The 22,738-nt window shown below is 44.7% G+C and overlaps 1 protein-coding gene across 4 annotated transcripts in view; it reads left to right on the top strand.

Annotated features, from left to right (window-relative positions):
* LOC310870935 (myomegalin-like) overlaps positions 1 to 22,738 on the top strand; it is a 68,112-nt gene that overhangs the window by 26,159 nt on the left and 19,215 nt on the right. For 3 of the 4 annotated variants that reach the window (XM_083782318.1, XM_083782319.1, XM_083782316.1), the window contains exons 7-31: positions 2,953 to 3,090; positions 3,969 to 4,088; positions 4,918 to 5,010; positions 6,018 to 6,248; positions 6,675 to 6,833; positions 7,135 to 7,236; positions 7,735 to 7,872; positions 8,312 to 8,491; positions 9,073 to 9,267; positions 9,499 to 9,687; positions 9,815 to 9,937; positions 10,204 to 10,287; positions 10,745 to 10,851; positions 11,337 to 11,482; positions 15,212 to 15,342; positions 15,774 to 15,976; positions 16,631 to 16,940; positions 17,479 to 17,701; positions 18,173 to 18,289; positions 19,179 to 19,324; positions 19,767 to 19,928; positions 20,372 to 20,580; positions 21,339 to 21,456; positions 21,771 to 21,888; positions 22,244 to 22,298. In XM_083782318.1, the coding sequence (XP_083638444.1) occupies positions 2,953 to 3,090; positions 3,969 to 4,088; positions 4,918 to 5,010; positions 6,018 to 6,248; positions 6,675 to 6,833; positions 7,135 to 7,236; positions 7,735 to 7,872; positions 8,312 to 8,491; positions 9,073 to 9,267; positions 9,499 to 9,687; positions 9,815 to 9,937; positions 10,204 to 10,287; positions 10,745 to 10,851; positions 11,337 to 11,482; positions 15,212 to 15,342; positions 15,774 to 15,976; positions 16,631 to 16,940; positions 17,479 to 17,701; positions 18,173 to 18,289; positions 19,179 to 19,324; positions 19,767 to 19,928; positions 20,372 to 20,580; positions 21,339 to 21,456; positions 21,771 to 21,888; positions 22,244 to 22,298 (3,797 nt within the window). The remainder of the gene's footprint in view (positions 1 to 2,952; positions 3,091 to 3,968; positions 4,089 to 4,917; positions 5,011 to 6,017; positions 6,249 to 6,674; positions 6,834 to 7,134; positions 7,237 to 7,734; positions 7,873 to 8,311; positions 8,492 to 9,072; positions 9,268 to 9,498; positions 9,688 to 9,814; positions 9,938 to 10,203; positions 10,288 to 10,744; positions 10,852 to 11,336; positions 11,483 to 15,211; positions 15,343 to 15,773; positions 15,977 to 16,630; positions 16,941 to 17,478; positions 17,702 to 18,172; positions 18,290 to 19,178; positions 19,325 to 19,766; positions 19,929 to 20,371; positions 20,581 to 21,338; positions 21,457 to 21,770; positions 21,889 to 22,243; positions 22,299 to 22,738) is intronic. The other variant, XM_083782317.1, reaches the window with a different exon arrangement.

Here is a 22,738-nt window from a genome sequence, read left to right as displayed (position 1 = left end):
GAAATCAGCTATGCCTATCGAGCATTAATTGTCTATAGCTCTAAAATTACAGCATAATCTTTTAAAATTAAGAAAATATTGTGCAATTTCAAATTGAGGTTTATGTCTGATATCTGAATACAGTTCAGAATGTTTTACTTGGATAAGTGAACTGGAGGCATTGGGCCAGCAGCCTCATACAATGACAAGCATTACAGCAGCTAGATGAGACCACAAGGCATGACCAGAATCAGATGACGGATTCTTCTAGAGTCAAGTTTCTGTTTTCATGCAAAGCAGTTTCATCCCCTCGTGGATTAGTGTCTTGGCAGTATCGTTCAAACAATGAAGAAGTCTATAGACTTTTAAACCCTCCCTTCCTAAATGAACAATCATCAGATAGACAGGGATGGCACCCATCCCATCACCACTTAATTTAAATGGGTATTTCATTTTAAAACACTTTTCTACTCAGGCTATTGTGTGCACCGCAGACAACTTGATTCAATTTAGATCACGTCCCCGTCCAACACGACCATTCCACTTCAAACTACATGCATTAATGTCCCTGGTTCTGGTGACTGATATTGTCCTACTGCATAATTTTCCAACTACATTTTTTATTTTAAATGTCTAATGTCTTAAACAAAAAAGTTAAGTAAGTAAGTAAGAAAAGTAAATGTAATAGAAAACATGACATGATGTCCCGGGTCCCCTCATGCTTTAGAAATATCAGTCACCATAACCAGGGCCCTGTGTTTTCATTGAGTTCATGTGGAGTTTGAAGTTGAATGGGCTTATATAGGAGTGAGGAGTGTCTGATCAAATTAATATCGAATACCGGTATCTAATTGTTATCGAATAAAGCAAGTAAAATAAAATTGTCGAGGTGCAAATAGGTGAAAATAAAGCAACGTGTTTTAATGTAAAATACATCTTTAAGCCTTATTTTATACTATAATCTTCAATGTTGAATACCAAAAACAAGGAAATTAGGTTGAAAGTGGCAAACTTTGGAAAGGCACATAAAAGACCCAACACTTGATGTTATTTGGGCTAACTTTAACCAATCTGCGCAAGCAGGCTCTAAATATACAGAACCCATACCGTAGGTATTTTTGGTAACACTAACACTATATATATCTCTTAAATTGGAACAAGCTGGCATTTTGTGTGTGTGTGTGTGATGGGGGAGAGAGAGAGTCATCGTGGAGCCAGGGCTGTTGACTTAAGTAGGTTAGATGTGAAGATGCACAGTGACTCTACAACTGGCCTATTTTCGCAAAGAGCCCTCGAGGCAAAGAGACCCACGCAATGTCAGACCACCTCACTGTCTTCACTAGCTAGTAGTACAGCAATACTCTTTTGCTACACTATTATTCTGGTTAAATGAGAAAAAGAGGTTGTGCATCAGCAATGGTTTTTGAGAGTGCTAAACCCAAATCCAGTATACATAAAAAAGTAGAAATTAAAAACAAAATCCAAAAAGGTAGCACATCCCAAAATTACTCACATTTCCATTTCTTTATTGGCAAGCACCAAAAATCATTTCACGTTTCTGCAATGAGCCTTCATCAGAGCATTACTATCATTATACTATTATTCTGGCGTTTATATGTAATGCCTGTACATGAAGTCTAACAAAACAATTGTATTTTTTTTGTAAGCAGCGGCCTGCTTACAAAACAAAAACGTCTGCTGAATGCTGTGATGGACTAACCAAGCATTCAACCAGAAAGAAAAAAAAAAACAAGACACTATATTTGTATTTAAATAAATACTAGTGGTGGATATTGCTGGCAACCTCACGATAGATATGTATCACTATACAGCGGCCACGATATCGATATATCGATTATACGTTTATTGAAAATAATGTCCATGTTGCACAAATGCAATAAACAAAGAGGTAGGAGCGCCCACCAATAGTGGGGAGGTGCTGACCGCGGGAGGTACAACTTGGAAAAAGGACGCACAGCTCGTAGTCACGATGCAGAGCTGCACAAATACAATAAAACACTTTCAGGCCCACAGAGATCTTTAAATTAAAAAAGAAATGTCTAAACATCCTAACAAGGGGTCTGGGATGGGAAGAGGGAGTGCATTGCAACTTGCAAGGGGGGCTTTGATAACGTTAAACACAGGTACGTTTGTCAACACTGATCACCCAGATAATTCATGCCGTTTATTGCCGTATCGATATAGCAGCCTCGATCGATTCACCTATCGGATGTTCTGTCGATATATTGCCATATCGATTAATTGAATGCACCACTAATAAACACCCAGCTTTCATTTGGATCTGTAGTATTTGGTACCTGTGGTCTGACTCCATACTGTACCTTGTACTAATTTCCTGTTGCCCAGAGGAAGTTGTGAAAGATGAACTAGAATTGCACAACTGAAGTGCAGAAGCACTGATGCGCCACTGATTTATTTAAAAGATAGTAATGGTAATGGTACACACTCACTGTTACACATGAACATGCGTGCACACTGCTTTAGAGACTTGTCGTCAGAGTGCAGCTTTTAGCAAAGTGCGCGCATGAATGGGCGATTGAGCGTTGACATGAATTTTTACACAATCCCCAGTGGTGGATGTTATGTCGTTGGTTTTGAGATTTCTGACTGAGTCTAGTTATTTTGGCAACGGATCGCACACATCTCCATAAATACAACCACATTCATGAAGTTGGATATAAAAACAAAAACGTAAAATCAGTAATTTATCTTGCTTATTCTCAGTTGAAAATAAGGCATTTCTGTTTGCTCAGAGTCACAGCAGACGGTCTCAATAATAGAATAGAATACTTTGTTGGTAACTGTGAAAAGCATCAGTATCGCCAATCTAAAGCGCCAAAATTGATTAATAGCAAACAAACCGAAGCTTGTTAGTCGTTTCCATTGTGATCTCATTAGGCCAAAGTGTGAACAAACCTTCTGTGTGTGTGTGTGTGTGTGTTGGTGTTCCAGAGTCTTGTGGAGGAGCAGCAGAGCCAGCTGAACCAATATGAATGTGCAGCAGGGCAGTGTGTCAGCGAGCTGCAGAAGGCTCAGCTTCAGGTCCAATCTCTGCAGGCCAAGATCCACAAGAGCGAGGCCAACAATACGGTATGTTGACTCGGAAGCCTCCTTTATACACTGGTGTTGCTTGCCAAAAAAAATACTTTTTGTTTAGTTTTATAATTGTTTTTTAATTGAGTTACATTCTTGACGATTCAATCGATATCAAGGAGGAACAAGGAATGGTTTCTCAGTGCATGTCCCAAGGTTTTTTCATTTTTTTCCCCCATTCACATCCTCATACTCACTCAGCCTCTCTCACGTGCACACACACACACACACACACACAGGTTACCTAAAAAAGAGCTTGCCAATCCTCAAACGTTCACACGGGCAGATGCAAAAGATTCAAAGCTACACATTGAAACTGAGCTGGGTTCAACTTCCAGACCAGATGCATGCAAAGCTACAAAGCTTTGTTATTGTTTTCTCAATCTTCACCGCCAGCCGCCGCGTCTCCGACACACGTCACTAAGGACGCACGCTTGAACAGATATACAAAGCGACAAATACTGTATGGCGTGATCTTTGCATCTTTGCGCATGCCTCGCACAATAACGGTAGAATAGGAGGACGATCTCTGTCATTGCACTGGCAACTCCTACAGGTTAATGGTTAGAATTCCTGTTCGGTGTGGTCGGGAACTGAGAGGAATGACATGTTAGGAACGGCATGTTCCTCAGCATGGTCCTCCAGGTTTAGCTCCTCACTTGTCAAGGGAAAAGAAGCAGACTGGTGTCGTCACGTCACACGTTTCTGAGGTGGCACCCGTCTGTCACCAATGTCAATCAGTAGGGGTCTGCAGGGACGAGGCAAGGGGGACTACAGTTCAAGGGGGAATCTGGAATTGGCAGGACGACTAAATTGGGAGACAATGTGAAAGACTGTACTGATGACTGTGTGTCTTGTCTCCTGCTTACATACAGAAGCTGCAGGAGAAGTTGACCGAGATGGAATGTGAACTGCGTTCCATCCGCCAGGATGCTCAGAACCAGGAGAGAACCATCCAGGATCTCACCGACTCCGTCAGCGCCAAAGACAATGAGGTGTGTGAGTCTCGTGTGTTTTGTTTATGTATGTAGAAACTGCTTTGAAAAACTAGTCAACTAAGTGCTAGTGGCATGTATGTTTGTGTGTGTTGACTTAAATCTATTAAGGGGCTATTAGTTTCACAAGCCCTTTAGAATAGCTCTCCCAGCATTTCCTTGTTAAAACCCAGTGGACACAAGAAGAAGGCGTTGCAGGACCTGTAATTAAAGTCTTTAGGACGGTCCTTCATATTGGGACGGTTGCACATTTGCTTTCACAAAGCATCGTGAGACTAAGGGGACATTTTAAGTCAAGAACACTTAGTCAAACACATCCTGAATAAACCCACTTGAACCCCCTATATACTGTACTTTGTCGTACTATGAAATGTTACATACATTATATGTAAGATTGCCCAAAGTGTGGTGCTGTGTTCACACTGGCAGCTACAAAGCTACAGTCTCCCATAGATTTTCAGTGGAAGCCAGCTTCATGAAGATCAAAGATACATCTGATACAAAGCTACACAATAAAGTAGCTTTTAACTTCACACCATCAGCTACAAAGATACAAAACGACCACGTGTTGTTTCACCATTTCCACTCACTCATCGCTCTCTCAGAGAGAGTCTCTCCACACAATTTCCTCTGGGAAAACGAATGATTTCCGTGCGCCTGTTCGTCCCAAGCTTTATATTCTCTCACCCATCTTTGACGTTCCCTTTATAACTTCAACCGCCACTCGGCGACAGACAGACCCGCTGGGTCGCCTTTTCTTGGGTTCGTTTTTTTTCCTCGATATTTTGGAGCTGTCGGTGTTGACACTCAGGTCCTGTTGTGCCTCCAGGCTCAGGAGCTGTATCAGCTGATCGAGGGGCAGAACGCCACGCTGTGCAAGCTGAGAGAGATGGCCCACCGTAATCAGCTTACTCAATCCAAGGCAAGACCCCCCCCCCCCCACACACACACACACACACGCATGCACGCACGCACACACACACACACACACACACACACACACACACACACACACACACACACACACACACACACACACACACACACACACACACACACACACACACACACACACTCTCTACTGCTCTAAATAATTTATTTTCCCTTTGGCAGTGATGGAAGAAGTACTCACATTTATTTACGTAAAAGCATCAATACCACAATCTGTAAATACTTCAGTTACAATTACAAGTCCAGTATTTAAAATTGACTTGAGTAAAAGTATTGGCAATCGAAATATACAAGTACCAAAAGTAGAAGTATACTCATTATGCACAATGTCACATAAGTTCAATAGTGTATGAAAATTATCTTTTGTAAATAGCTGATCTACAAGCTAATTGCGAGCAAATAATATTTGTAGTTGCCTCTGAGATGTAGTGTGTTGACAATTGGAAATACAGTGAAGTAAAGATAACTCAAATTTGTACTTAAGTACTGAACACTGTACTTAGTGACTGTACACCACTGCTCCACCACTTTATACCAGTGGTTCCCAAAGTGGGGTCCAGAGACCCCTAGGGGTCTTTGAGGGAGTTCCAGGGGGTCCCCAGCTAAATGATAGTTAGGAACCAAATTAACCCTTATGGGTCTGTAACTCAGAGAGCGTACACATGTGTAGAGAGTGTACACTCTCAGAGTTAAATTAACATTGATTTCCCAGAGATAGAAATGTCATTAAACGGGGTCCGTAGACTAATGCATGTCAAACTGGTGGTCCTTGAAATGAAAATGGTTGAGAATCACTGCTAGAGCCGTAAAAATCTTCTCTTATGGGGGTCCCTGGCATATCCTTTCAAATGGAGGTCCGCGGTCAATGTCAATTTGGGAGTCCTCAACATGAAAAAGTTTGGGAACCACTGCTTCTATACACACAAGAATCCACAATATTCACTGCGTAAATGCGTACTGCATATTTCAACCCCTCAGGCGGCTCCTCCGGAGAGGGGCAGCGAGGCGGAGGTGCTGGCCCGCCTGCAGGGTGAGCTGGTGGGGGTGCAGAGCTCTCTGTTCTCCCTGGGCCTGGAGCTGGAGGCCAGCCAAAGGAGTCTGAGGCAGAGCCAGAGGAGAGGGGACCACATGGCCACCTTCAAGGACAGACTGCACTCTGACCTGCAGGAGGCGCTGCAGCACCGAGAGGCCACCGACAAACACAACCAGGTGTGTGTGTGTGTGTGTGTGTGTGTGTGTGTGTGTGTGTGTGTGTGTGTGTGTGTGTGTGTGTGTGTGTGTGTGTGTGTGTGTGTGTGTGTGTGTGTGTGTGTGTGTGTGTGTGTGTGTGTGTGTGTGTGTGTGTGTGTGTGTGTGTGTGTGTGTGTGTGTGTGTGTGTGTGTGTGTGTGTGTGTGTGTGTGTGTGTGTGTGTGTGTGTGTGTGTGTGTGTGTGTGTGTGTGTGTGTGTGTGTGTGTGTGTGTGTGTGTGTGTGTGTGTGTGTGTGTGTGTGTGTGTGTGTGTGTGTGTGTGTGTGTGTGTGTGTGTGCGCGTGCATGTATGTTTGTGCGTGCGCGCATTTTTTTCCCCTTCCTATAAAATGCACCAAAGGCCATGAGAAGTGAAGTGATGTTTGGTTTCTTGTTGTTGCTGCAGGACCTGCGCAGCGCCCTCCAGAGGGTTCGCTCTGAACTGCAGGCTAAGGAGGCAGCTCTGAAGGAGAGCGAGGCCGAGAGACATGCGGAGGGACAGGAGAGAGAGAGGAGCGACGCACAGCTCAAACGATCTCTGCAGGACAAGGAAAAACAGCTGCAGGTGGGGCGCACGCACACACGTGCAATCACACACACACACACACTGTAAAAAACATGCACAAACACACGTTTATTCCTTATTTCCCTGAGTCTCGTCTAACTCTGAGACTATAGAAATGTAACCAAATGGTTACATACATTATACACTCCCAGTGTTACAAATGTATGAATTAACACTCGATTTGACTGTGTGCTAGTTGTGAACTGACACGCACACACACACACACACACACACACACACACACACACACACACACACACGTGCACAGGTCCCATCTGAAGTGCTGGTGTTTTGTGTGTAGGAGTACTCGGAGATGCTGGAGTCTGCAGAGAGTTGTAAACCCAGAGATGCTCTGCTGGAGAAGCTAAGAGAGCGCATTAAAAGCAGAGACAAAGCTTTGGAGGTGAGACACTAATAACCACGGTTAAACACTATATCCTTGTGAAAATAGCTGACACGACACCTTGTGCTATTATTATTAGCCAGTAGTATTAGCTATTTTCACTTATTGGGAAAACGTGGGGATAATGGGAAAAGTTTGAGTGTTGGAGGGGCATGTAACACATGCCCAAAATTGACATGCCAGGTTGAAAGGTTAACTATTTAAAACTGTTTGTACACGTCTTTCAATATCTATATATATATATTTAAAGGGAACACAATATTCTGAGATGGGGGTAATTCTTGGGGTCCTTGACATGAAAAGGTTTAAGAACCACTGCTATAGAAACATTCGTTTTTCAGAAAACAAGCCTGTGTTTAGAATCAGCATCAGTTCTCTATCGGTTAACATTCATTATGATTGCATAACGGTGGTCAGTGCAACAGTGCTGCAGTATGTGGCGTCGTGATGTGTGATCTGATGTCGCGTCTCCTCCTCCTCCTCCTCCTCACGCCACAGCGCTCCATCGACGAGAAGTTCCGCTGTCTGGAGGACAAGGAGGGCCAGGTGAGGAGGCTGCAGCTGGCCCTCAGAGAGAAGGAGAGAGACCTGGACAGGCTGCGCTCCATCCTGTCCAACAACGAGGAGACCATCACGGTGAGAAGGAGAACTTTTAAACACTGAGCAGGAACACAAACCTAAACGTCCTGGCGTTCCGAGCGGTCAACCACTTAAGCCCCATATATATTCTTTATCATACGACAAATATGTTTTGAAAACATTCAAAACATAATTTTAAAGATTAGATTTATTTGTTGAAAACTGCCCAAAATATTTGAAAAATTGCTCAAAGTCGGACACCAGAGTTAATATAATGTGGTTTAGGGTCTAACCTCATAGCCACAATGTAACAGGTTTGATTCCAAACGCAGTAGAGCCTACCTGACAAAAGACACATAGCTGGCACTACTCATCGGGCGGCCTAATATATATGGGCTAACCATTTCAGAAATGTACAAGAGTTGTGTATATTCTAATAATGATGGTGGATGGTATTGTTTCTGCATTCTTTTGGGGGTATTTTGCATGCGTCCAGAGTCTGGACTCTATCGTGCGTGGTAAGGAGCTGCAGCTGGAGCAGGCTGCGGAGGCCTACAGGAACCTGCAGTGGCTCCGACAGCAGAGCGAGGAGAAGGAGAGGACGGCACTGAGGGAGAGAGACGCCATCGTCAGCCAGCTGCAGGCCGCCCTGCAGACACGCAGCCAAGAGGCACAGGTAACACATAGGCTGCCCTGCAGACAGTAGACATGCAGCCAAGAGGCACAGGCACAGGTTTCCATGAGACCAGGTGTTCCAGGTCTTAATGGATTAAGTAAAAGTATCAATACTATGAGAAAGAGTCCGGTAGCCAAAAATGACACTGATGCTTTCCTGTTTTTAATGGGTTAATATAACATACCGGTACAACAAATTTAGGAGAATCATCGACATGGCAAAACAGCTCAAGGGGTACATGAGACAACCACTGAAGAAACGGACAGTACAAAACAAACCCACATGTATGCTATATGGTTTTGTTCTCATGTTGATTTTTTTCAACATGGAAATGCAGAAACTTCAAGCAAAAATAGCAGATCTACAAGCTTGTGACGCGTTGTAAGCTTGTACTTTTTCAAGTATAGAGTTATTATATGTGTCAGTAATTTCTTCAGCTATATTTTTTGAGTATAGTTTTAGTCCTGTGCTATTTTTGATTACGAAGCCTAAGAGACAAACTTAATATGTTGGATCCATTCATGTGTTCCAATGTTCAATCCCAAAAACGCAATTAAATGTGTGCGTGTATGTACATCCAGGACGTGACTGCAGCGCTCCTGTCCCGCGTGCAGGCTTCTCCCACTGAGGTGGTGGAGGAGCTGAAGGCTCGCCTGGCTCTCAAGGAGAAGCTGTTCCAGGAGCTGCTGTCGGACCGCGGACGCCAGTCCGCCGAGCACCAGGCACAGGTCCAGGACCTGCTCGGCACCATCGGCGCCAAGGACCAGTACCTGCAGGTAGAAAGTGGTGGAGGAAGAATAGTACTCAAATGTTTTACTTTACTCAAAATGTAGAAATACTTTGTTACAAGTAAAAGTCCGGAATTCAAAATGTACTTGAGTACAAAAGTATTGGCATAAAGCCCAGTGGTTTTAGAGGACAATTTGCCGATGAATTAATAGCTCTGCAATATGATTATTGTGAGCGTATGTACAATATCTCTCTCTCCCCCCTCCCCCCCCCCACAGGACTGCTCTGATAGGCTGGCCCAGGTGATTGACGAGCGGACGGGCCAACTGCAGGAGCTCCGCAGGCAGCTGTCTTCCGCGGAGCGCGAGCTGAGCGACGCGAGGCGGGAGAAGGAGCGGGAGAGGGAGGCGGGCGGAGAGACGGAACTCCTGAGGAGTCGGCTGAAGGAGAAGGAGGCCTTCATCAAGGTTCCTACCTCACTCACTCCCTCACTCACTCACACACCCCTCTCTCCGCACGCACGCACGTGCACATGCACGACACATGCACCAACAAACACACACTGTAAAAATGTCTGTCTGGTCTGTTGTCCAGGAGCTGGTTCAGGGCCAGGAGGAGGAGGAGTCCATGGAGTCCTCCTGCAGAGAGGGGGCGCCAGAGGTCGAGGCCCTGCAGGAGGAACTGTGCCTGGTGCTGAAGAAGGAGAGGGAGGCTCAGGTACCCAATAGCATAGATATAAATAAATAAAATAGATACCTCATTGGCCCGCTGCAGTTCGTAGGAGCCATGTGTGTGTCAACGGGAGGGCGGAACAATGTAAACTCCTTATCTCCTTATGTAAATTAAGGGATTTAATATTTTGGAACAACATTAACGAGGAATCCTCACAAAATAGGAGGTGGACGATGTTTCTAGTCTTAGCCCTAGAGTTATGTAACGGTGGACAAAATGAGATCATCCATTGTTTATGTCTCACTCTACAGAAAGAGCTGTGTGCCGTTCGCGTGACTTTGGCCCAGGTCCAGCAACAGGCCAAGCAGTCTGCCTCTGAAGACACCCAACACCAAGTAGGATGGAGCTTCACTCTCCTCCATCTGCACAGCAATCTGTTGATTTAGCTCTGAGAGAGTAACACTGTGGGCTTTATGCGTCCGCCAACCAGTTGCACTTTACACCCATGTCTAATGTAATGAAGACGTTGAAGATATTTGCTATTATTTGGCTTATGGAGACCTTGACCACCAAAATGTAATCGGTTTGGATTGTTTTGTGTTCCTGAGATATTACATTCAAAATGTCGGAAAAGACCGACATTCTGTATGTATGCATGTATGTATGTACGCACGTACATAGGGAGGGATGGATTTACAGATTGACGGGCGGACAGGCAACACAAAACCTTCTCTCTGTCTGTGTTAAATCACCACTTGCCGTGCAGAGGTTGTGCCAGATTGGCTGACAGTTCAGACGTTCGATTTGCCGTCTCACTCATTGCTCCTGATTTCTGTCGTCACTTTAACCCAGTGTGTGCTGGAGCAGATCGTGTCCGAGTACCACCAGCTGAACGACGCCCTGAGGGCGGAGAAGAGGCTGTACCAGAGCCTCAGCCACATTCACACCGGAGGGGACAGGTAAGTGACCGACACCTCGCCAAACGCTTCACATAACACATTCACACCAGAGGGCACAGGTAAGAGACCGTCACCTCGCCCCGCTCTTCACATAACCACTTCTTCGGAGGTCATCTATAGGTTTACGGTTTTCACTTTGGCTTTGACTTTTCAACACCTTATCCTTCTCCCCATATTAATTTAGTTTATTCATTTGTCGGTTTGTTGGTGTTTTCGTTTGTTTACCAGGGACATCGTTCAACATTTCAGTTTTCACATCGATGTAAATATGCCAAGCAAATGTTTATCTGTAGTCTGTAGGTATTCATTCAAAACAATACAACTAAAGTACAAAGGACAACACAATTACAGTCTAACGTAAAGAAAGATTATTGCACGTTCGGTTTGCTTCAAGCCATCTCTTAAGGTTGAATTTGAAAGTAAAACCATTGGCGCTATAACCTGACCTCACTTTACTCCCCTCCTTCTCCACCCCGACAACGCAGCAGCTCAGAGAAGACCCAGGCCCTGCACACCGAACTAGATTCTGTTCAGGCGCTCCGTGGCCAGCTGGAGGAGGTCCTTGCCAGGACCCGTGACATGGCCGCGGCGCTGGAGAGGGCGGCGCAGAGGCGGCCCGCTGATTTTGGAGGTGGGGATGGGCGGTGTCCGCCGGCCTCCAGGGCTGTTTAAACTAACCCGCTGTCTGCGGACGGTTACTGGCACTGTGTATGTGAGAGGCAGGGGGGTCTGTCCATGCTGAATGACAGTTTGGTTTGCCCTTCTACGCAGTCAAATGTTCAGTGTTCATTTGTTCCTTATGTCCCTGAGTCTCGTCTAAGCACGTACGGATGCAACAAAAGGCACCTGCAAGGGCCTTTGTTATGCACGGTAAAATAATTTAGATTTATTCATTTGGTCCTTGTTTATTTCCCTGAGTCACGTCCAACTCTGGGAGTGAGTGTACTAACGTATGAATGAACACTGAGGGTTTTACTGTTGTGGGTGCATGGCGTTGACTTGGTCTCTCTCCGGGACTTGTTACTGATCAGATGAGCGTTTTATGGAGCTTTGAGATAAGAAAAGAAAAACGAAACGACATTTTATTGGAATGGGACTGACATTCAGCATGTAGGGTAACTTTGTCCACTGAAGGCACGGCTCACTAGTGGAGCAGATGCCTGTTCACAAGTATACTGTATGATCTGGCAACTTGTTGGCCTCATATTAATTTATTAATATATTCAGTGGAGTGTTTTGTGAATGTGTTTTTTATATATTGTGACTGCCTGCGTATTGCTTTGCAGTGCGACTGTTCTGTATTGCCATATATCTTTTTTTTTAAACTTGTGTATCGTGTTCTCGCCATTGTCACTCTTCTGCCTTTGTGTCACAGTGACATCTTGTGGTGTGGAAGCTCATTGCCTTATAGTGAAACGTCTCACCTTTCATCTTTTTATTTTAATACCATCTTTGTGTACACACATAACCCAGGCCCATGAAAAGTAAAAAAGAAGAAAAAAAAGATGGCCAATTAGAATGCTGCTATACAATTTGCGCTTTTATATATAGTTATTATATAACCTAAGCCTTTACCTGCTTTGCACTACTTACTAGATGGTAGTTTGGTCGGAAAGACAATGCATGGACAATGAAGTGAACTATAATGAGATATGGTGCCAATATGCGTGCAGATATCAATAAGCACTGTACAACATCATGGTAGAGTAAGGCAGAGTAAGAGCCTAATATACTCTGTTTTACGACTGTGTGCCTCGCCGCCAAGAAGTCAAGTTCTCGGTGGTGAGTGACACCGTCGTGTGATGGAGTGTACAATTAAGTGTGCTGAGGCATGTTGATATCTAGTTGAGCTTTGTATCATCATGGTAAGTGAAAATGGTAATGGATGTTTTGCATAGGAGCCCTGCTACATGTGAATGATATAGGATCAGCCTTTTCCCAAATAAGTTATTAAACTACATTACAGAACAGACCTTAGATATTTTTTATTTGCCCTGATTTCTCATTTAACCTCGAAGATGGTCAGCTCTTTGAAACATTCATTTTTTTGTATTATAAATGCAACAAAAATAAAAATGTGCTGGCTTTTTTTGTCAAAAGCACTTTTGTTATGGATTTCTCTTTCTTCTCATTAATTAGGGGGATATTATCCCTAACTGTTGATCACCCCAGTTGTTCCTTATTGTACTGCCCCCGCCCTTTCTCCTCCTCCCAAAGACCAACCAGAAGTGGATTTGAAACATCCTTAAGCCTTATTTATATGCTTAGCTGTGCGCTGGTGTCACATTAAGCTTGCTGAAAATAGCAAGCTTAGTAGTCGTGCCACTTTTGACACGCAACACCACACACGACAAATCAAACACCAAGCCTTACATTTTATATCCCTCCAGAGTGTCCCAAAAGCCCACCTTTCATAACCTCCCACTCCCACACCCACTTAAAATGCCATGCAATATATGGCTTTAGAGACTTTTACCATTAATGTTGAGACTATTTTGTTTCATGCTCCGTGGTACGATTTTCAAGCTACTTCTCAAACTACGGGGGGGTGTAGAGGCCGTGTGGGAATTGGAAGGTTGCCAGTTTGACCCTTGGGTCACACAGTCTTAAGTGTCGAAGTGTAAAAGACACTTGGCCCCTAACAGTTGCTGGCTGAAGCTGTAAAGGCAATTTTGCCCTCGCCAGGGGACCGGAAATACACTCCCTTCCTTCAAGTTATAGCTTGAAAATCGGTTCCTCTCTGCAATCAACGACATTGTGCAGTGGAGTTTTAGTCTTACTTTTGCAAAAAACGATCATCAATGTCAATGTTTGGTATTTTAGGGCAACGTTGCCAATTGTCCAGACCAAACCCTATAGTTTAATGAAGTTGAGGACATACTCAACATGAATCATGTTGGATCTCCATGGCCACATTCTCCGTGATGGAGTTGGGTAACGCCACCAATCTCCAGACTTCATGTCCTTTCTACGTCATGCATGAGATTCCAGCATGGTGTTTCCCCCTGTTTGCATGGCTACATTGACGTGATGTGTGGCTGGTTATGAATTCACAAACGCACTATACAAAGCACCGAACCATGCCAAAACACAGCTCTGCCTCCTAACGTGGACTATTGTGAAAAAGGTTTGTATAAAAAAAGAAAAGTTCAGAGAAGGATAAAGCACTGTCAAAATCACACGCTCTGCAAAATAAAGGAGAGACTATAATATATACTTTATAAATTGCCGCTTATATTTTATTAAGGATTAAATGCATGCTAGACTATTATACAAGACATACAGCAACATACAGGGCCCATTCTAAAAGACTAGACTACTACCCCATTATATTATACAAGACATACAGCAAAATACAGGGCCCATTCTAAGTATAACCATGATATGGTGCTATGGTATGTAAACAAGACCTCATATCCAGTGTGTTTCTATTGCACATTATTCACTTTCAACCTGGCAACCCGGTGAATCTTTTGCATATGCATTCAAACATTATTCTAGGTAGTAATCCTATATAGTTCTAGCACAAATCTACAGCATTCTGAAGTCCCAGTAATGTAATGATTAACAATTAAGTATGCCCATATAAGTGGAGTGCAAGTGTGCGTGCGTGCGTGTGTGCGTGCGCGCACCGTATGCCGTCCCATTGTGGAAAATATTTGCCCCTTCATAACCTGCCAGTCAAATTCCACTGGGCCTGTGCTTCCTTTTCCGTGCGCGTGCGTGTGTGTGCGTGTGCGCACGCATACTGCAGTGTAGTCCGTAGTTGTCTGGTTGTAACTACTTTTCAAGTTAACACGGTGTTATAATTTTGGTAAAGTGTGTGTTAGGTAACAACTACTCAATAATTTCCAACAACAATCGTGTGTGTGTGTGTGTGTGTGTGTGTGTGCTCGCTCGCTCGTGTTCAGACATTACACTATTGGAAGCAAGCTTTTGGCTTCTTTTGCTTTATGCACAGTAAAATCCAGATTGTTTATTCAACTCTGAACGTGTAAATGGACTTTATATGTGTAGTGGAATGGAATCTCAGAACGAACACACACACACACACGCACACGCACACTCATACAGGGCTGCGTTTCTGGCTGGCTGGCAGCTTGTGACATAACATTTCCCTTCGTTTCGTCCCATGACTTCAGAAGCGGGTGATTCAGTCGGCCAATAGGAAAGGGGAGAGGCAGATTGAGGGAAAGCACAGGGAAGAGTTGAGAGGAGAAAACAAGTGGAAGACAGACAGTGAAGCGTGTCTGTCGTGTACAAAGACCCGTGCAGTGTTAGGGGAGGAAAATAAAACTAAGCAAAAGAGAGAGAGAGAGGTTGTTTGTCCTGACTCTGTTCACTGTCGTTGTCTCTTCAGAGCTCAGCGCAGAGGAAGACGTGGAGGAGGATGAGGAGGGAGACGATGAAGAAGGCAGCAGCGACGAGTTCAGCGACAGCATCGAGGACGACGGCGCCAAAGTGACCTCCCGTAGTCTGGCCTCCGCTCAGGTAAACATAACAATCCTTTGCCAGTTCACCATACAGAGTTGATCTAGAGATTGTTTTGGTTATACGTTTGTACCATCTCAAAGACACAGATGGAATGATTAACGCATTAATTAACGTTTACATTTGAGCCTGTTTGAGTTCACGTGGACAGTTTATTATCACCGATGTCACTTCTATTTCAGTTTCCATGTAAACAAAAAGCACAGGCTCTGTCTGACCCCGTGTAATGTGTTTAAAACAATAATAATTAACAATAGTCATTCCTATTATTAAAGTGTCATGTCACAAACGTTTTTGGGTTTGAAACCTCTCTCTCTCTCTCTCTCTCTCTCTCTCTCCCCTTCTCTCCCTTCACTGTCATCATTATTCAAATGAGCCAAAATGCTTTAATAACAATCTCATGATGGTATCATAAACGCCTCTTTGTGCAGTCCTCTGGAGTGACCCGCTGCGGGCCCATGGGGTTCTCTGGAGGACGGGGGACGGCAGCACAGTCCCAGGAGAACGGGGAGACCGCACAGGTTGACGCGCGGCAGCTCGATGAGCCAACGAGGACCCTGGAGGGGCAGCAGGAGCTTGACGAGATGAGGTCCCAACTGGAGAGAGACGGATACAGCTCCTTGGCTCAGATGAGGTGTGGATGATTATGTCCTCCCTGCAGCACTCTCTGGAAATGTATCGATGCAATAGACCAGTGGTTCTCAACCTGGCATGAAACGGAAGTGACTTTTAACCCATTTAGGCCTAAGGCCGATTCTAAAAACGCCTCTAAATCCTGACCTAAGGTTTCTGAAAAACTTCAAATATTTATATAGCAGCATCAAACTTTTTACATTTTTGAATACTGTACATACTGTACAGAACCCAAATATGGGTTCCCGGCCTGAGGGGGGTTCCCGCCCAAAGACATTTATAATAACTCAAATTAAATTGAAAAGACTAAATGTAATGCCTCGACTCCTACATTCCAATTGCTTGTCAGGATGGCGGGTGCCCAGTTCAAATTTTGGGGGCTTAGTTCAAAATATGATTATTTTGGGGGGTCCCCGGTTCAGATACGATTATTTTTGGCGGCCGTGGCCTGAAAAGGTTGATAACCACTGCAATGGACAACAATGTCGCACTCTCCACACCTCTGTTGCATGAGGATCCTTACTTCCCTGAGTCAGGCCTAAACCATATGAAACTTGAAATGAAGGGGGGAAAAATAGTTGAGAATCACTGATCCAAAGCCTTTAGTTGATGCTATCATGCTAATGATCGCCTCCTGTGTCTCCTCTCCGTAAAGGAGTGTGTTGCTGCGCCTCCAGCGGGAGAACCAGGCCCTGCGAGAGAGCCGAGGTAGACCGGAGGGTCCGGTGGGGGGTCTGGGACCCGAGGAGGACGAGATGCAGCAGGAAGAAGAAGCAGAAGATGGCGAGGAAGATTATGTGGACGAGGAAGAGCAGGGAGGAGGAGCCCCACCGGCGGCGGTGGGCAAGCGCGGCCCCCCGTGTGTGAAGCTGAGAGAGGGACGGGGAAAGAGGCAATGCACTCGACCCCACTCCCTGGACCTGGGGTCACTACTGTCCCACCGCCAGCCCCAGCACAGCGACAAGGTGACCGTACAGGACCATACTAGCATCAATTTACAGTTTGGCTTATATTGTATTGTATATCATTCATACCCCATAGACCACTTTTTAATGGCTTTATTTTTATTTATTTTATTTTTTATTTATTTTTTGAGGGGCGCTCCTACATCCAGCTTTTAGTTATTATTTAATTATAAAATTTTACGTCATAGTGTCTGAGCAAATAGGCATAGTGTCTATTTTATGTCATGATGATAAGAGCGCCCCTCACTTAACACGGGTGTGATTTTTTTATCATCATGCCATACTGCAATAAATGCTATCAAATAACTCATAAATCCAATTACATAATGCTTTTTTACATAATGCTTTTTTTTAAAGCAGCAGCGCCACATAATAATAATATAATGCCAGAGTAAAATACAATTCAGTTTAGTCACTTCATAACCTGCCATGAGACTTACCGTCTCTGTAATAATTGACTACACTTGTATCTGGCGTACAGGCGGGGAGTGCCTTTCCTTTGTTGTCGCTATTGCTAAATCAAGACTTGTCGTCACAGGAAGGGGAGGAGCCTGGCGGCGGCGCTGCGGGGGAGGCGGCGGCAGTGAGGCGGGGCTTCTGGCAGCACGTGGAGGAGGGTCTGCGCGAGCAGGCGAGCGCGCTGCGCGCCGACCTGGCGTTCTGCCGCCAGGAGAACAGGGAGCTGCAGGAGAGGCTGATGGTGTCCGAGGCCACCGCGCACGCTCAGGCCGAACAGCTCAACGACTACAGAGACCTGCTCAGTAAGAGTCACGCAAGCACGTTTTATCCATCCATCTTCAACCGCTTATCTGTAGTCGGGTCGCGGGGGCAACAGCTCCACCAGAGAGCTCCAGACTTCCCTCTCCAGATCAATATTAGTAACTTCATTCTGGGGGAACCTGAGGCGTTCCCAAACCATTTTGGAGATATAATCCCGATTCCCTACGATTAAAACATTTTAGTTGATGATTTCATATACTAATAATTTGACATTTGACAATTTAATTGTGTTTTTGGCATTGAACATTGGAACATATTAGTCCTTTCTGTTTGTCTTTTAGGCTTCGTAAAAAATAATGCACAGGGCAGAAATGTAAAATATCTTAAACATAAAGAAATTATTAGCTGATCTACAAGCTCATGTGTCATGAAGTGACACGTTGTCTATTTCTCTCTCTCTCTCTCTCTCTCTCTCTCTATGTCTCTCTCTCTCTATGTCTCTCTCTCTCCAGGTGAGACATCGGTGCAGCAGGCCAGTAAGCAGGTGCAGGTGGACCTGCAGGATCTGGGCTATGAGACGTGCGGACGCAGCGAGAACGAGGCGGAGAGAGAAGACGCCAGCAGCCCAGGTGACCCTAACGAACCCACCACACTGTTGAACACAAAACAAAATGTGACCCTTATTAACATATCCACTTTTACACTCAAAGTGTCCAGTGACTCAAATTAGAATTTAGAAACACATCATTTCATCATGTTTCCTGTCATTTGTCTGTGTTTTTAAAGTAAACTAAACACTTGCTGTTGTGCGGCCTTTTATTCAGCACCAGCAACGAACTGGATGTGCGCAACCCACTGTTTTGAACTAGTCTCTCCTGTTCAAATCACACTATATTGAAATCGTATGTCCACTGTCTGCTGCACGTACTGTACAGTATGCCAAAGCAATGTGACGACACTCGTGTACATGAACTATTTTGGTCATTTAGGTCTGTGTAACTTATATTCCATGAAGAATAAAAAGTCGTCGCACACTTGTAGCTGCCGATGCCAGTAATGTATTATATCTCACACCGACACTAAACCCTGAAGAAGGGCAGCCTAGACTATCCGTAATAGCCTGTCCTAAATTAATTACTGCCATTGGCAGCAACAAGTGTTTTTCTAGTGTTTATACCGTTGGCCGGCACCTCTCAAGCATTGGTCTGTGTTGCACCCCTGGTTACATAATGTATCATTTTATTCTAGCTCAACAGTGTGACTTACATGTACCATATCAAAGACCACATTTCCAACCCAGCAGCGCCGGGTTGACAATCAGTTCTTTGTGTCAAGCTTCCCCATCGTAGTACAATGTTTGAATTAAGCTACCAAAGTTGTTTGTGTGTTATTGTGTCATGTGTTACCGCCGCACATGCAGGCGGAGCCTATAACTCCTCCTTCTTCACTGCGTCGCCGCTCCCGACTCCGTCCAATACGAATCACGTCATCAATAATATCCGCCTTTCCGTCCCGTAGAGTTTGACGACCTGGAGATGTGCACGTCGCTGTCAAACCCCCAGGACTACGAGGGCGTCGGGGGAGGAGGCTGGTACCAGGACGACCAGAGCCACGTGGAAGGCTCTTATGATCTGGAGGAGGAAGAGGAGGAGGAGGAGGAGCAGGTAGGGCTGTCACCATTTCACATTTAAGTTGACGATTAAATAATTGTGATTAATGATTTAATTGTGTTTTTTTGGTATTGGATATTGGAACATTATGAATAGAAATTACATTGTGTTTGCCTCTTAGGCTTCGCAATGAAAAGTGTACAGGGGCGGATATAAGAAATAACTTAAATATACAGAAGAAATTACTGCCATTTTTATACATTTTATACTTTAAAAAATAATGTAAAAATAGCAGCAATAGCTGATCTAAGCTTGTAGATCAGCAAATTCTCTAATATCTCTATGTATGAACATCTTTCAACATGGAAACGATTATGATTATTATGACAACATAATTGCGATTATTTCAAATAATTGCGATTATTTCAAATAATTGCGATTATTTCAAATAATTGCGATTAGACGATGATGTAATAATTGTGACAACCGACCCTAGGTGGAGCAGGGAGACGGAGCAGCCTCTCTCCAGAAGGTGGTGAGGGACCTGCGCTCCCAGCTGAGCCGCTGTCACAAGGTGATCCGCGGACTGCAGCTGCGCATCCGGTCGCTCTCTGCCACCAGCGACTACGCCTCCAGTCTGGAGCGAACCCCGCGCAAGGTAGCACACAGCTGGACTCATTCATCAGTTAATCCAACTGCCAAGAAAGAGTGTATGAATGAATTGACCAAAAAGAAGGGGGAAAAAATGCATTATAATATTCTATTTTTGACGTGTTTAAGTACCATTACCAATAGCTTGTGCTTCACTATTTTCACAATGATGGTGTAGCTTTTTCAAGAAGTTAAGCTTTTAATTAATTGCTTTTTTTAACCATGTAGGCTACCTGGCTAACTCTTAGTATCTCGTCAAAAGCTACATCAGTGTATTTGGAACGTAACATGAGTTTTGCACATCCTGTGTTTTATTCAATCACTCAATGTCATGACATGTCCTCCGCCACATTACCAACTACATTAGGTACAATGTAGATAGCTATTTTTCTTTTACTAACTTGTGTAAGTGGCTACTGATGTGAGTACTTTTCCCTCCACTGTTTCCAGGTGAACTGGGCCTTTGAGGCGGCGTCTCCGGCGCCCAGCGGCGTGGAGGAGGATGAGGGCTGGATGTCTGACAGCCTGGCCACTCGTACAGAGCCCAAGTCCAACCGAGAGCTCCGGGAACTGGTGTCACGGGTGACATCACTGGAGTCCCAGCTGAAGCTGCAGGGCAAAGGCCTGGCGGAGGAAGGGAAATGTGCCACCTGGCCAGGGTGAGTGGAGTTACCATTTACAATTTAGCAGACACCTCTTGAAGGCGTATTCATACTCCAGTTTTAGGTGATAACGGTGACCCCCGGAAACTACAACATACACATGAATAGGCCTTTACCCAATGTGACTTACTTACGTGTGAAATAAGAGTAAATGGAATGCACCTGTGTCAACAGACAGCAGTGTACATAAATGAGTAAATAGTCACATAGGTAGAGTGAAAAAAGAACAATGTATTACTGTAAACAATGTATTACTGTAGTTCTTCAAAGAATCTCGGATACCGGGTTCTATAGGCAGTGGACAACAATTCAATAATAATAAAATAAAATTGGATAAAAAGGCAGCTAAGGAATAATACAAATAGCCACACATGGGCAAATGTAAACAATTGTGTATAGTCTGTAGAGCTTTAATCGGGCCTAATAATTTGAGCCCGACCCGTCCCAGCCCAACAAAGATTCAGCCCGAGGCCGACCCACAGCCTGTGAAATGTTTGACAAACTGAGACAGAGACAACAAACTGAGACAGAGTCAGAGACAGAGACAACAGAGAGTCCGTTGTTTATATAAATAACGCAGCCACCAAGTGGCTGTACTGGTGATGGTAAAGTAATAGCAAAGCACTGTTGTGCAGAAATGCCTTATCAAATGCAATACACACACCATTATTTTTACGATGTGGTGCTAAGGTGGCGAGCTGCCCGAGAAGAACACCCTGTATATCTATACGTGTCCTCTTCCTCCCTTCACATAGGAAGTATAACACGCTGATCCAGGCCCAGGCTCGGGAGCTGTCCCATCTGAGACAGCGGATGAGGGAGGGCAGAGGAGTGTGTCACATCCTCACTCAGCACCTGGGGGACACCACCAAGGTACCGTCCGTGGCTCATGCCTCACTTATACACTACCGTTGCAGGCCAAAAGACTTGCTGATCTACAAGCTCACAGTGCATCACATTGAGCATGATCAGCTATCGTCATTTTGATCAGCCATTTAGAATTCACAGCACTACATCTTACTTAAAAGTCATCGTCTGCGCATTTATATGCAGTGTTAACATTTCAATACACCTCATAGTATTTCAAATGCATATAGTATAAAATGATCTCATACTGGGGAAAGAACGCATGAAGGCTTGCGGTGTTGGCATCTTTATACCCACTCGACTCCCCCTTGGTGTGACAGGCCTTCGAGGAGCTGCTCCGTGCCAACGACATCGACTACTACATGGGGCAGAGCTTCAGAGAGCAGCTGGCACAGAGCACGGCCCTGGCACAGAGGGTGGGCACCAAGATCAGCGGACGTAAGGAAACACTCTCACCCCCTTCTTCTTGAAGCTCAACTGCACAGAGGGCCATCTTAAATGGGCTGTCCACACCAAGAGCGATGCCTATAATGATGAAATACATCGTAAAAAAAAAAGGCTAACTCAAGTGAAGTTGAGTTCACACCACAACTACAACAACAGTGGTGAACGATATTGTTGGAATCTCTTTCAGAGTGATTCGATGAATGGTAGAAACACCGTCATGTTCAACATCAACACCTCACTTAAGTTCAACATGTTTACGGAAGGTTATTGTTCATCATTGTGGATGCTCGTCACGTCATTATCGTATTTGTGTTTTTCTGCTCATTCTCTCGTCTGTCCTACGCAGGAGATCGCGCCGAGGCCCACGACGATAAGACAGGCCACGAGCTGCTCGCTCTACGGTGGGTTGGCCACTCGATGATGAGTCTGTCTGTACACAGGGATATGTGGTCTGCGAGCGTGCATGCATGCTTGTGTGTGTGTGCGTGCGTGCGTGCGTGCGTGCATGCGTGCGTGTGCACACATATACAAGTGTGGCTCAGTAATTAGTTTACTTGGTCCTATGACCTGACATGATCAGGTCATGAGACATGTTAATCCACACACAGACAGCAGAGTAGACACTGCACGTTGTCTCAGGACACAGGCACAGGCCTCCTATGTATCTTTAAGAGGCTCAGTGACTGCAGGACAGTCCTCCAGTAAAAGACGGAATCTCCTGAATGTTTGACCACTTTGTGTTATTTACATGAGTTTCCAAAAAAACAAAACAAAACAAAAATGTAGCCAGAAACCTGCACAGAATCTAGTCTAGCCTGGATCTATTTTCTCTCTACTTTGA

The sequence above is a fragment of the Protomyctophum parallelum genome (genome assembly GCF_964188405.1).
Source record: "Protomyctophum parallelum genome assembly, chromosome: 14".
In the NCBI taxonomy this organism is placed as follows: domain Eukaryota; kingdom Metazoa; phylum Chordata; class Actinopteri; order Myctophiformes; family Myctophidae; genus Protomyctophum; species Protomyctophum parallelum.
Note: the sequence above shows the minus strand (reverse complement) of the source record. Positions and strands in the feature narration are given on the sequence as shown.